Consider the following 15,953-nt stretch of genomic DNA (forward strand, 5'->3'; position numbering starts at 1 on the left):
CTCTCCTTTTACATCACAAGTCAATGGCACCTATTCTATTCAAAAAGTATGTGTTGCACAACTTAAGAAGTTTAGATTTTGTTTGCTCCAAATGTGGAGCAAAGTCTTGAAAGGCTGAAGGAAAGACTATCCAACCATTCGTGGGTAAATATTGTTGCTCTGATGGAAGAGTTAGATTACTTTCTTTGAATGAGCCACCAAATGAATTGAAAGATTTGATGAGTTCAACCACAACAAAAAGTAGACAGTTCTTGCAAAACATTCGTGGATATAATAATGCATTGGCATTTGTGTCTCTTGGTGCCCATATCGATGAGACTATTAATTCTGGTGAAAGAGGTGTATACACTTTTAAGGTACATGGATCTGTGTATCATAGCATCGGTTCTTTAGCGCCTGCAGAAGGAAAAATGAAGTTCCATGCTTTGCACAATTATTATTTTTTGATACCGAACATGAGTTGAGAAACAGATTGCATCATGTTTTTAATTTAGTAGTATTCTAGAGTGCTTACAATTGATGATGCATACAGTAAATCCCTATGCGAATGCTCTACAATCTGCTGCTTCTTTGTTTGGAGATGCTATTGTACCCATTATTAGGATGGTTATTGCGGAGCGTCGTTGTGATGGTTGGCAATACCTCACTCCAAGGGGTTTTGAAGTTGCTGCAATTATGCCTGGGCAAGGGGATGATAGAAATATTGGCCATCGTGACATTCAAACTAAATTTTTGACATGGGGGCTTCAAAAGAATCTCCAACATGCATCGAGCTTACATGTCCTTATTGTATGTTTTATTATTTTCAAGTGGAGAGGATGGGTGGCATCTTTACCTACAGACTAACGATGGAAAAAAGTTGAGCCAAAAGCAATATTATGGCTTTCGCTTACAAATAAGAGATGATACATGGAGTGTCTTCTTCGAGGGGGTAGGCTACTACAATAATATGTCGTGATGCTTATAGTACTATAGAGGAGTCACGACTATTGTGGATGCGAAATAACCAAAGAACACTTTGTGCTGAAGTGTAAGAAGGATTGGTTGACATGGTTTAGGCAAGAGATGGCTTAGAGAGGGCTGAAGGTCAAAATGTTGGCCGTAGAATTGTTTTTCCTTCGTCTTTTGTTGGAGTTCCAAGATACAATGGCAATTGTTCGTAGTAGGGGTAAACCTGATATTTTCATCACATTCACATGTAATCCACGATGGAAGGAAATAGATAATGCCTTGCTACCTGGACAAATTGCTGTCGATCGTCCTGATGTGACTGCATGTGTGTTTTCTAAGAAGTTTCAAGATATGATGCATTTACTTATCAAGAAATCCATATTTGGGGAGGTGATTGGACATGTTTCAATGATAGAGTTTCAAAAGCGAGGTCTTCCTCATGCTCATATATTGTTGATACTTGCTTCCGAATATAAGGCCATAGATACCTTCCACTATGACAAGTTGGTTTGTGCAGAGCTCCCTGACAATAATGTGTTTCTAGAATTATTTGATGTTGTTAGCCGTTGTAATGTTCATGGTCCATGTGGTCCTTTGAACCCAAGTTCTCCATGTATGGTTGATGGAAAGTGTAGATTCAGGTTTCCACGAACATTTTTTACGTCTACGACTGTAAATGAAAGTGGATATCCTGTGTATATGAGACGAGATGATGGAAGATTTGTTCCATCTAAAAATTACAATTTAGATAATCTTTGGGTTGTTCCTTATAGCCATCTCTTATCACTAAGATACAAAGCCCATATTAATGTCGAGATCAGCTCAACTGTCACTACCGTTAAATATCTTTAAAAGTATGTCTACAAGGGACATGATAGAGCCACTGTTGTTCTTCAAGATTTTGAAGGAGCTATTGATGAGATCAAGAGTTATCTCAATGCACGTTATGTTTCTGCATCTGAGGCTATGCAGAGAATATTTGGCTTTGACATGCATAGTGAAAAACCAGCTATTCAATGATTGCAAGTACACCTTCCATTGCAGAATATGGTTACATTTCAAGATGGTGATGATGTATCAGATTTGCTGGATAACGAGCAAAATAAAAAAACTACCTTGACAGAATGGTTTGTTGCAAATCAGAACTATCCAGAAGAAAATAGCCTCACATATAATGACTTTCCAAGTGGTTGGGTATGGAATAAAAGTCAAAAGGCATGGTCTCCACGACAACATGGTGTTTTGATTGGAAGAATGTATATTATTGTCCCAACTTCTGGTGAGGTTTATTACCTACGAATGCTACTCAATATTTGCAAGGGATGTAAACATTTTGAAGATTTGCGGATATATGATGGTCACATTTTTGATACATATAAGGAGGCATGTATAGCTAGAGGATTATTGCAAGACAATGAAAAATGGTCACTTTGCCTCCAAGAGCCATCTTTTTTCCAAAATGGAATGCAGTTGAGACAACTCTTTGCAATCATATTAGTGTTTTGTGAGCCACTGCATCCGGCTGCTCTTTGGGAAAAATTTTGTACCGAATTTTGTGAGGAGTATGTTTATGCTCTAAGGATGTGTATTTCAAATGCAAGTGTACGATTTGATGTGGCAAAAAATCAAGCTTTGTTTCATATACAATGCTTTTTGCAACAACATGGAAGAGGCTTTGCGGTTACATGTTGCCTGCAATAGACTCAACAATGGTATCCTTAAGTGAAACCGGTATTATGGCTGAAGAGACAATGTTTAATGTTGATGAGCAGTGTAATATAGCAGATCGTAGGGAGACTTCCTTAAATGAGGATCAATGAGATGCTTACCACCAAGTGCTCCAAGCTATTGACACACATTTAGGGAAGGTATTTTGCTTAGATAGTCCTGGTGGATCAGGAAAAACTTACCTATACAATGCACTTCTTTCACAAAGTGCGAGGAAGTTGTAGAATTGCTCTTGCATGTGCATCATCAGGTATTACAACTTTGCTTTTGAGTAATGGAAGAACTGCTCATTCTAGGTTTAAGATACCTTTGGAGCTTCACTCTAAAGCAACTTGCAATATAAAGGTAAGTAGTCAGCTTGCAAAACTTCTAAGGAATGCAGCTTTACTTATATGGGATGAAGCTCCCATGACACATCGCTATGCATTTGAAGTAGTGGACAGAACTTTAAGAGATATTATGCAGCGAAATACTTTATTTGGTGGAAAAGTCGTTTTGTTTGGAGGTGATTTTTAACAAATACTACCTGTTGTACCTAAAGGTAGCTGTGCAGACATTGTAAATGCTTCATTGTGTCATTCTCACATATCGAAATGCACAAAGATATTGAGGCTTACCAGAAATATGTGTATACTTGAATGTGGTCAAAATGCTTTCAACAAAGTTTTTCGCATTGGGTGCTTGATATTGGCAATGAGGATATGGTTGATGGAGGAGACTTAGATAGAGTCAAAGTACCTTCACACCTGATGTTTTTAGGAAATAGTTTGGCGGATCTTCTAAGCTTTATATATGAAGATTTTTGTCATGTGTTAGATCATGCAAGTGTTTTCAAAGATCGAGCAATACATGCCCCGCGGAATAAAGAGGTGGATTTAATCAATGTCTATGCATTGCAAAGAATGCATGGAGTTTGCAAAGAGTATCTTAGTGCAGATTCAATTTTTATGTCAGAGGAAAATGCACATTTGTACAGAATTGAATATCTCAAGAGCCTTACTCTTGGTGGTGGTTTTCCACCTCATGCTTTAGTCTTGAAAGAAAATGCTCCTATCATGTTGCTGCGAAATTTGGATCCAACACGTGGATTGTGTACCGGAACTAGATTGATATGCAAACAATTTCATCATAAGGTACTTGAGGCAGAGATAGTCACATGATCAAATATTGGAGAGAGAGTTTTTATTCCAAGGATTGACTTTATTGCTGGAAATCAATAGGGGCTTCCATTTCAAATGAAGCGTCTCCAGTTTCCAATTAGGCTAGATTTTGGGATGACTATCAACAAAGTCCAATGGCAAACACTGGGAATTCTCGGTCTATATCTTGCATCATCGATCTGCTCTCACGGACAATTATATGTTGCAATGTCACGTGTGCAAAGTGCATCTACTATGAGGATTGTTGTCAATACTGAAAACACTCAAGAGGAGTGTTACTACACTCCAAACATTGTATTCGAAGAAGTATTACAACTAGCAAACTCATAACAATAAGTTCAAATTGACATTGTGGCTCTCACTTAAAGTCAGACACACTTGATATTAATTTCTATTGATAACTCTTAGATCAAAGTATTGGCCACAAATGGATCCTCGACGAAGTGCATCCTATGTAGTTGGTCACATTACTGAATTCATTTGAGGTATTTATCTTCTTTTTTAAATTAGAGTATTGACAACCTATTATTTTGTTGAGAAGGTTGGCTTATACATTGACTCACTTTTTGGAAGATCCATCGCAATGGAGGGGAAGAGTTGCTGCTATGTTTTTGGTGACCTTATTTGATACGAATCATATTATATTGTAAGAGTTTTTATGTGGTATTTTGGTATTTTTAAGCTTTTCTTGCTCTACATAATTCATGGATGCCTTTGCAGAGATCACTACCATTGAGGATTTATCATTGTAGGTGTTTATGAAATGCTATACTTAGATAGAGATATGTCTATGGAAGTTCTTGGACACTACCATGTTGCTTTTTCTTTGGACCACGAGAATCGTCAAATTCAAGTTAATATTTGGTTTGTGAGTGATGAAAGGCCAATCAATGCGCAACAAGTGGGGGTTGCTGGAGACCGCACCACACCATATCGATTGAGGATATTCATTCAAGTTGAAAAATCCCCCCGTATCTTGCAAAATGTATACAATGTAGGTCCTTGGACTTATAGAATCCCTAATGTGGTCTCTCAAAGGCTACACTTTGAATAACACTTTTGTATCGTCTCTACTACATTCAAAATATTCAACGCATCTTTGTGAAATTGTGAAATTTCCAAGTTTTTGACTTACTTTCATTCCTCTCTCTCTCTCTCTCTCTCTCAATATTTTACATCCTCCTTTTAAACAAAAGAAAGAAGGGCACAATGCTCTACGATATGATCGTCAAAGTCTTCATTATTTTATTTCATCTTTGTTCCTCTTAAAATTTTAAATTTCTGTTATTAGAGCAGATAAAGAATGGCACGATACATCATGGTTTCATACACCCTCAATGATGTACCTTCTTATATTAGAGGTATGAAAAAACTTATCTTCGATAATTACTTTTACCATGTCTGAGAAATTATGGTCTTTATTTTGTGTGTTTACACATGTGACATTTTGTTTAGATCCTCCATTGTGGAGGGGTCCTGCACATGCTGAGGATATTGTTTGTATTATCGAGGATTTTGAAATCCTTCGGTGCGTATAGCTTGAATCCATATGATGCTAAATAAGTTGTTACTTTTTATGTTTGAATGGCTGATTGTTATCTTCATTGTAGGCTTTCAATATTATTGCAGACATTTTGTCTTGGCATTATATGAAGCACGATATTTTAGAAGTGTTGTAGGCTATTATCACATAGAGTTTGATATAGATGACATCTGAGTCACTGTACGAGAGTTAGGTATGCAGCGACCTCTCAATTGCAACTTTTCATATGGTCCCTATGGAGTGAGTGAATGGATGTTTAGAATCTATTCTTTGGGTGACTCGCCTTGACGCCTTGGTTGTAGTGTTCGACATGTTGGACCTTGGATCTTGAGAGTTCCAAGTAGAGTGCGTCGTAGGCTCAACTTCTCTAGATAATCAAACACTCTGATCCATTGTCTATGCATTCTAAGAACCATATTTTTTTTACTTACATTGCAACTATTTGGTATCCCTGTTGGTTTTATTGAAGTGAATTTTTATCTACTACATGGGGTAATGAGAGAGAGAGAGAGAGAGAGAGAGAGAGAGAGAGAGAGAGAGAGAACTTTTATAATTACTAATGTAGGTTAACATGGGTCATGATGTATTGGCTGTTCTCCCAATACATATAAACATGCTTATTTATTTGAAAGTTAAGGATGAGTACATTTGTCAAGGAAATGGTACATGGTGCTTGTGACATCATTGGGTGTATTCATATGCAGATGGGTGGTATGGAGATTGTGGATGCTTAAGCATTTCACTATGAAAAGTGTCACAAGTATTCACAATCTTAAATCTTCTATTTCAAATGAAGAGTTTGAAGTTTTGTAATTAATTGTGAAGTTTATCAATGGGATATATTGGAGTGATCCTCAGCCGTATAACTATAGAGTAGAATATGAGTCGTTGTAAACAAAACCAATGAAGTTGTTGTAAAGAGTGTGACCTAATGGATTTCTTGACACTTTTTGGCAATGCAGCTTTATTTTGGCATGACTTTGAGTAATTGAAGTGATTGTATTGTTTTAAGTGCACGTTTAAAAAGTGACCATGTTGATAATCTCTCTCTCTCTCTCTCTCTCTCTCTCTCTCTCTCTCTCTCTCTCTCTCTCTCTCCATAATTTTAATCTTTGAGTACTAATGTTGTCCTCTTTTCTTGCAGCCAAACAAATGACCCACGAAATTGTGAATATTTTTCCAAGTGTAAAAAATCTTATTGTTGATGCCTTTGAAGAGGGTTTGTTACCTGCTGAATGGGGGTGGCAATGGGCATGGGAAGTTATTGAGAAAAACTACACTGCATGGGGTCAGACTCTTATGTAGATGAAGAGTTGGACACGATTTACATCAGGTTGCTTGATCCCTATTTCTTTCCCAATCTTAGGCTCATGCTCTTAAAGCAAGATCTTGGGTTGATTCGTCATTACAAGATTTACTTAAGTTGGGTTCAAAAAATTGATTTAAGAGAAGTAGAGCTCCAGCTCAATAACTTGATCCTATTGAAATAGCACGATTAGGAGTGTTATGCATATATATTCTTGAGTCTTTTTGGCAATAATGTAATCAAAAACTTTTTTTGTTTGCGATATGTCTCTTTACTGATGTTCTTTTATGTAATCTCTCTCTCTCTCTCTCTCTCTCTCTCTCTCTCTCTCTCTCTGTGCAAAAGGGGGAAGGAGAAGAGAAAGATGCAAAAAGGTTAAATGTAACAGGAGTAGTCTTAAGGGCCAAAGACAGAGTGAGACAAAAACTTGCATTTGAACAATGGGTAAAAATATATCCGTAGGATATTGTTGATAGTGTTGATCGTGTGTGTGTGTCATTTTAAGAGCAAGCCAGACCCGCCGGTAGGCGGGCTGCGCGAGCTAGTGTCAATAAGTTTTTGAACACATTTGACCGCCAACCAAGATGGCGCACCTCTAGGTATAGGGTAAAGGAACCAATTTAGAGACAATTTTGACCCCCAAGTTAGAGACTGATCAACCCCCAATTTACAAACCAAAAATTTGAAATATTTTTAAAATGTTGCTTAGGTGTCGTCTTGTGGTTTGCTAAAAAGTGTACCACTATTGTGCAAAGGAAACTTGGATTCCACTGGAGTGTGTTTTTGAATGAAATTTTGATTGTCAATGCTATACAATCAAAAGTGATATTTAAATTTAGCTAAAATACATTATTTATTCCTATTGGGCAATGTATGTAAAGAAAGTTCAATTTTTGTTTGTTTGATTTGGATGGAAACTCTTTGTAAAAAATTGTTCTAGTTATTGCCTTATATAGGCTAAAGAGGTGCTAGATGTCTCATACCAAAAGCTCACTAATGATTTTTTGAGCTCAAGTAAGTGCACCAAGTAATTAATTACCAATGTTTTGCCTAGGTATGTGTACTTCTCAATAAACCGACTATCATAAAGAACATCACGTATCATATTGATTTGGGCCCCGATACCTATATGTGTCAACTTCTTGCACGAGAACATTGGATATTTTCTTGCATAAGATCGACAAGCTAAAGTTGTATATCTCATATACATCGTGAAAACAACAGTTCAATTGAAAAAAAAAGAATGTTTTGCATGCAATCTCTATAAGAGTTTTTTTTTAAAGATATTGAGGGATGATGGTGTTAAGGGATGACTGGTGCAATCCTAGGGAGTTCTAGGTCTTGACTACATATTTGGAGATTTCAAATGAATCTACTAGGAACTTATTCTCAAAAGGGAATCTAATAATGCCACAAAAACAAGTCTTTTTTGCCTTTCTTTGAAGCTAGTGATGGAGTTTGTGAATTACCTGCATGTTTGTAATGAGATGTTTATCCTAGATATTGGAGGCCGGTTGAGTAAGTTGCGGTCTCATAGTTCAGGCATAACATCAAGAGTACATAAGTTGTGCAATAGTAAGAGTAGCATGTCCTCCCACTTGCTATTGTTTGGAACTAGTGATGCAATACCAGATATGGCATTCCTTGGCTCAAGCAAAGGGAAGATGGACAAAGCAAAGTGATCTTGACAAACCTGACAAAGATGCCCTATGGTGTGAAAGTCAAAATACTATTTGGTGGAAGTTTACACTTTGGTAAGGAAGACAATGAAATTTTAAGAAATGCTTAAGAAAAAACTAGGTTTCCTATCGTACTTAAAACTTTTGTCTAAAATTTAAAGGTGAGAAAACCTACTAAATTTTTTGAGAAGTTTAGTGTAAAAACCTTCAAAGATAGTCAAATTTCTCATATGCAAGTTTCAACACAAAAAAACCCATCGACATGGGGAAAGATAGTAGGGGGGACTATATGCTTATTTGTGTATTTACAACCAAACATTTTTGTATACAGTACACTAATAAGGGGGCATACCATTGCTGTACACAATATGCCCAAAAGGGGTCATACCATGGGAGCCCCTTCCCCAATGGAGAAGTTGGTAGCACCCATCAAACACACCGCAAGCCTCTAACCCCCCTTGAGGTTACATCACAAAGGCCCAACCAATTAACTACAAGTTAGTGAACAGTGAGAAACTACATAAAGACATTTGTGAGCATGCTCCAGAGAAGCCGTACGTCATGGAAGAAAAGAGGAGAGATGTATGTGAAGTGATAAATCAAAGACATCAGTTTTTCGGTTAAGCGAAGGTATGTGGACTTGGCTATCATGCCCATAGACTTGTGAGAATCTAAGATGGTCAGCGTCCTCGTACCCTTGGTCAAATTTTATGTTTTCAATTGTAATGACACCAACGCATACCCATCATTGAGAAGGAAACTCTTGTTCTTTTTTCTCCTTATGTTGCACAATTCTTGAAATGATATGTCAATTTTTGTAGTGTAAATTGAGAGAGTCAATTGCAATGGGGTAGGGATGGAACCTCCCATTAGGAATTTTTGGGAATTTTCTCATCATATTCTTAAAAGCACTTGCCATTGAAATGATTGCTACAAAAACACACTCTATTTTGATTGTTTAACACTAGCATCAACAACAAAGTGGCAAACCTTGAGTATGAAAAATATCATTTTCAGGGATTATTAAGCCCAATGAAAGTGGGCAAGAGACCACTTGGACATTGTTAGCAGGTTGCCGCGGTAGACATATGTAGCATAGCTATTTGGCACTAACATAATAATGTCATTAATCAGAAATTTACTCGGATGGGGCACAAAGACTCTTTGAGGGTGTCAATCTTTAAGAAGTGAACCTAAGAAGCAAACACATCAACTCAAAAAGAAAATCGCCACTCCCAGGTTGAAAAATCTTCCTATGTCCTATCTCATCGCTCTAGGCCATTACGCCATTTTGATGACTAAATGCACTCAAATTATCATGAAAATTTAAGAGAAACTATATTACTATAAGGGGACACGTCTACAAAGTTTGGTGGCCATTTTACAAGGTACCAAAATCAACTGCAATAGAAGTACATAAACATGTCACCCTAAGGTCTAATAACACTCTCTTATGGTTAGAATGTCAAAAAATAGTGATTTAAGCACTCAAAATTGAAGATAAGACTCTCAGACGTGAAGTTGAAAACTCTGACAAAACTCAAAATGATTACACTTCAATGAAAGACCAAGAGAAGAGGAACAAAATACACTTTTCAGAATCAAAATTGGATTACCCAATCATGTGAGAAGTTAATTACAAATTTGAGCTGCCTTGCCACTTGAGCGTACGAACACATAGCTTCTTTTCTTCTCCAAAGATGAGCCTCCCTTTCATACTAAGGTTATTATCTTTTATACCTAGGGCTTTCTAAATGGCCAGTGGTTACGCTCATATGGGCCTTTACAAATATCATGAAAGAATTACAACTTATAGAATAGACGTGCCACTTTTGAATCATGATTTACACATACTATAGCTATACTAGATTAAAAAAATATGTTGTCGAGCTAGGTGGGCACTCATATAATAAAATGGTCAAACATTCCCCCCTTCCTACTTGTGTCATCCCTTGACACGACCATGTGCAATTTGATCAAAAGAGCAGTCTTCAAGTTTGTCTCCAGAGGCTATTCTTTAGCTTTGAAATTTCTTTGTAGTTGATGACACTCCCCCCTTTTTTGAGTGATTTATATTTTTTATGTTCTGGTCGATACGTGAGTTGGGATTTGATTATTGAGGCATTTTCACATTTAGTTGTGCATGCTCCTTCTTGTTGCCACTTTTGATAGCAGTGAAGATGGCTATTGGCGTTTCTTGCTTTTCTGGGAATTGAGCCTCTTTGGGTAGATGACTTTATGATGGATCTTGCCCTTGGGTTCCACTACAATGCAAGTCCTCGGTAATATTTTACCAACTTTGAAGCACTATGTGAGCTCCTTATGATTGTTTTTGATAACTCTCTTGCTGAATTTTCCATTGCTTGTGAGTTGTTTTTGTATGCCAAGTGTTCAGCTTTCCATTGTTTGATGAAGCTTTGTTGTTTTCCTTGAAGGCAAGAGTTGCTCTTGATAAACATGTGGACTAGTACCTAATGTAGAAGGAATATACACAAGAAGATAGTGATGAGCGTTTCTAGATTAGGGACTAAAACTTGGATTACCAAAGAGAAAAAACTTAGTGGGAAAAAAGTTCCTTTGGTATACACTCTTATTGGAGTTGATCAGTTGGATTTAAATACATGTTCATGCAAGGTGAGTGCTTGAGAGAAACAAAGGAAGAGTGTCTAATGCAAGTGTCAATTATGGGACACTCTATATGTATACAAGGATGTTAAACAAAAGCATGCAGTGTGAAAGATGGATTTGATGGTGGTTCAAGGAACAAATATAGCACATGTGACATGAAAGGATGTTGCAATGGCTTCCATGAAGGATTTTTGTTTTAGAAGCTTCTCCACTCATACCTCACTATGCTCAGTGCATGAATGTCTTTTGGATTTCCTCCTTCATTGCACCAGACTTTAGGCGTTGAGAGAGTGCATCCATTATATATGCCTCAACTCATGAAAAATCATTATAGAATGGATGATAAAACCTTAATTTTCATAGCCATTCAAGAGTATGGATCAAATACCATTCTTACCAGGTAAGAACAACCACCAGCTACAACACCAACTATGCAACAAGTAGGACCATGCTACAAGTGTGGAGGTAATCATTGGGCAAGAAATTTTCCTTATCAGCAGGCAAAGAACAAAGTATTTGGATATTTTCTAGAATGTGGTGATACACACGTCATTCCTAATTGTCCAACACACCCAAAAAACGAGGGGAAAGCAACAATGATGTTGTATGAGTGTTACCTTCTTTAAGGAGATATGAGATAGAACCCACGGTTCTAATAAATACGGTGACAAGAGCTCAAGCTCAAGAAGCTACCAAAGACAAACCTATCAAAGAGGAACACAAACTAGCTATGCCAACACTACCATACTTGTAGATGACTGTAGATATAAGTCTCTAGAAATGACTATGAGAACTGTCTGGCCATTTGGTAATATTAGCCTTCTTACCTTGATCCCTACGACCCCTTGTACTTCACGGACTTGGTAAAGCCTTGGGTGGAGGGCTGGATTTCTGCTCTGTAAAATTTAATGGCCTAAAAACTTGTGTGTAGCGGAAATTAGCATGAACATAGTGGGCATTTCATAAGAATAGATTCCTAATGAGAATTACAAGAGTGCTTGGGTGGAGAGAGCAACAAAAAAGCATAACACCTAGTTAGATAGCATGAACAATACTTTCAAAAGAGAGAGAAATTAATCTATTGACAACTGTTGAGGACCGGATTTACATGGAGCCGGTCCCCCCTCCAAAAGGCTTTGTATTATGGTTTCTCCCATCAAGAGAGACATTGTACAATACAATTCTTTGTGTTCCTTCAAGACTAGCTAGTGCAATGAAGATGAAAGCTTCATGCACTAAGAAAAATACTTATCAAACACAACATCAATTCTCCCCCATCTCAGACCCAAGACCTCACACACCTTCGAAGATGGTGAGAGCTAGCAGGGTATGAGAGTAGATTGAGAGGAAGTAGGAGTATTCTTATGAGAAAGATGTACATCTCCTCACATAATCACTCATATTAGCATAGCTTAGCTTAGTGATTAGAATGGTAGAGGAGATGAGCATGCATTGAAGCTTGGATCTTGGTTGGATTTGCATCCCAAAGCCAAGAGTTGTTGGTGTAGGCCTCCCTTCTCACAAGCTTGGAGTAGGTGATAATCTTTCCATTAAAGCTTGAGAAGGAGAGAGAGTCTTATTTACTTCACACATGAGATTGTGTGAGTGATAATGCCTTTCAAAAATCAGCCCCCTCTCTCTCTTGGTCGGCCCCTCTCGCTATTTGCTCATGCTCTACTCTCATTGGACCTCCCCAGGCCTAGCCAATGGTAATTAAGCAGTATAAGTGATAGCCTTCTGACATGTGTCCCCCTTTCCCCTTTTGTGAGAGCTTTAGGTAATTTAATAATTCAACTAAACTCTCATTGGACCCCTTTGCCTCCTGGCCAATAGAAATCGGGCAAGCCATTGGGCTGCTGAATGCTCATTGGACCCCTTGGGAGACTTTCCAATAGTCTTCTAGAGGGCTTAATTCTCATTGGTTATTTTATTAAGTGTTTTTAAATTAATTAAACTAGATTTACTCTAGCCTAATTCTCATTGGTCCACCTCCAAGGCCATCCAATAGGAATTGGGTACACCTTGTGGGCATCTGGGCTAGGGAGCTGACATGTGTCCCTCATTCCCTTTGTGTAAAGGGAGCTTGTGTGTGTGTGTGTGTGTGTGACTTTCTCTCTCATCCCCTACAAGCAAGGCTCGCCCCCTCCTATGTAGGGATTTGTAAAGACTTTTGGGACACACACAAAGCATCCAATTCCCCCCATGGTTGACCTTTGGACACAACCTTTGAATTTTGGAACCTTAGCATTTTGGAAGTCTTAATGGGCTGAACCTTAGGGTCTTTTTAGCCCATTGTTGCACATGGATCTTTTGCAGATGGCCCCCCCTTTGGATCCCTATTTTCCCTCCTTTGGATCCCTACTGTGGCCGGTCTGCTAGCTTAACTAATATTCTAGATTTTGCTCCCCTGGCACTTCTATTATTAAATGATCAGTTTAACATGAGAAAATAATCAAGGAGAATTAGATATTGATTATTATGACATGCTCCCTACCCAATAGCATATAGCCATCAACACCCCCTCTTCAATGTAGAAGACGATGTTAGCCCTCTTGTTGCTGATAATTTCATTTAGCGAGGGGGATACGCTTGTAAAGTACCAAATATGGTGTTGTTCATCTCACTACAGGGTGATTGTTGATGATAGCTTATTTATAATTAAAAAAACAATATTGTGGACTGGGGAAGTTAGGTATACTAGTACAAAATTTGGTGCTTGTGATACTAGCATTGGCAACTACCAAATTTGGTACTGTAAAGTACCGAATTGGGTGTTGTTCATCTCATTACAGGGTGATTATTGAAGATAGCTTATCTTGGAAAAAAACAATATTATGGGATGGGGAAGTTAGGTATACCAGTTCAAAATTTGGTGCTCTTGATACTTGCATTGTCATCTACCAAATTTGGTTTGTAAAGTACCAAACTTGGTGCTGGTCATTTCACATAGGGTGATTGTAGAAGAAATATTATTTTGGAAAATAATATATTATCAGTTGGGAATTTAGGTATACCAATACACCTAGATGTCCAAGTACCCATGCACTTCTTCCAAGGCAAAGTAAACATACCAAAGCTAGCTAGAAGCAATACCAAATATAGTTGGAGGCAGTACCTCTATTAATCCCAAAGAGACCGTCGAAAAGTACGCGAGACAGTCCTACAATCATTCAAAGTAACAAACATGCCTAGGACCTCCAAGACAAAGTAAACATACCAAAGCTAGCTAGAAGCAATACCAAATACAGTGGGAGGTAGTACTTATAAATACCAAAGAGGCCATGGAAGAGTACCCGAGATAGCCCTACAATCATTAAAAGTATCAACTAGTATTGTATGCACCAAAGACCAAGAAAATGCCAAGGGAGTCCTAGAGAAATCTATGATTGGTGGTATATCAAGGGAGCACCAAGGCAGCTAGAGATAGTACCAAAAATACTAGAAGGCACAAATTAAAAACTACCAAAGAGACTATGGAAAGGTGCAAGAATAAATGACTGGCACTATGCCAAGGAGGTACCAAAGTGGTCCCATTCTACAATTATATGGTCCAAGGAAGGACCAAAACAATGCAAAGGACCAAAACTACCTACAAAAACTACCAAATAGAGTACCAAAGAATCCAAGGGTACTTTTGCACCAAAGAGATCAAGAACATACCAAGGCATCTTCTTGTCAAAGCTATATTTGGTACTATAACAAAGAAGCACCAAGGCAGTAGCATCCTAGATGTCTAAGTACCCAGGCACTTCCAAGACAAAATAAACATACCAAATCTAGCTAGAAGCAATACCAAATATACTTGGAGGAAATACCTATAAATCCCAAAGAGACCGTGGAAAAGTAATCAAGATAGCCCTACAATCATTAAAAGTACCAAGCAGTATTGTATGCACCAAAGACCAAGAAGATGACAAGGAAGTCCTAGAGAAAGCTATGATTGGTGGTATATCAAGGGAGCACCAATGGAGATAAGACAGTACCAAAAAACCTAGAAGGCAGGCATTAAAAACTACTAACGAAACTATGGAAATGTACCAAGAGTAAACGATTGGCACTATGCCAAGGAGGTACCAAAGCAGTCCCATTCTACAATGATAAGGTCCAAGGCTCTACCAAAACAATGCAAAGTACCAAAGTGGCAAGATGGTACTTATGCACCAATGAGATCAAGAACATACCAATGCATCTTCTAGTCAAATCTAGATTTGGTACTACAACAAGGAAGCTCCAAGGCACTACCATCCTACATGTATAAGTACCCAGTCACTTCCAAGACAAAGTAAACCAACCAAAGCTAGCTAGAAGAATACCAAATATAGTGGGTGGTAGTACCTATAAATACCAAAGAGGCCATGGAAAAGTACCTGAGACACCCTACAATCATCAAAGGGTGAAAGTATGTATAGGTGGCCTGGAAAGTAATGTCAAGGACATCGCTTTTTTGCACTTAAAAGTGGGTGTTTTAAAAGTGCTTCAAATCTCAAAAAGAATATCACTCTCCTAAGGTACGTCAATTAAGTCTCCTAACGTACCACAATTAATGAGACTAAATGTAATTTACTGCTGAACGCTGGATTATTGTCCGCCTCTTCTTTCCCCCTACAACCTGTCTAAGATTTCTCTCTGCTTTGAGTTTTCTTTGTCTCTGAGATCTCTCTTGGAGCTCTATCTAGCTCCTCTCTGTCTCTCTCACATAGAGCTCTTGCTAAGCTTTCTGTATTGTTCAGCCCCCCCCCTCTCTCTCTCTTTCTCTCTCTAAGCATGGCTCCTCTTGTGTCTGAGCTCGCGCTCATCTCTCTCTCTCAACACTCTTTCTCTCTCTCTCACGAACTCTATCTCTATAGGTTCCTCTTCTACTTGATGATTCTTGAGGTATGTAAACACTTATTATGCTTTGTTAGTATCTTGCTAATTAGTGCAAGAAGTGCCATGTATTAATTAAAATTATAGCGTGT

General features: G+C 38.0%; 2 protein-coding genes across 2 annotated transcripts; both read left to right on the forward strand.

Moving 5' to 3' along the window:
* Positions 1-1,146: 1,146 nt before the first annotated feature.
* LOC147459818 (uncharacterized) lies at positions 1,147-1,971 on the forward strand. The gene is made up of 2 exons (XM_086511635.1): positions 1,147-1,710; positions 1,807-1,971. The coding sequence occupies exons 1-2, from the start codon at positions 1,147-1,149 to the stop codon at positions 1,969-1,971; spliced, it is 729 nt and encodes a 242-aa protein (XP_086367761.1).
* Positions 1,972-1,998: 27 nt separating this feature from the next.
* Positions 1,999-3,839, forward strand: LOC147459819 (uncharacterized). Its single transcript, XM_086511636.1, has 3 exons — positions 1,999-2,230; positions 2,930-3,184; positions 3,439-3,839. The coding sequence occupies exons 1-3, from the start codon at positions 1,999-2,001 to the stop codon at positions 3,837-3,839; spliced, it is 888 nt and encodes a 295-aa protein (XP_086367762.1).
* Positions 3,840-15,953: the final 12,114 nt, after the last annotated feature.

The sequence above is a fragment of the Adiantum capillus-veneris genome, chromosome 4 (genome assembly GCF_014529385.1).
Source record: "Adiantum capillus-veneris isolate H3 chromosome 4, ASM1452938v2, whole genome shotgun sequence".
Classification (NCBI taxonomy): Eukaryota; Viridiplantae; Streptophyta; class Polypodiopsida; order Polypodiales; family Pteridaceae; genus Adiantum; species Adiantum capillus-veneris.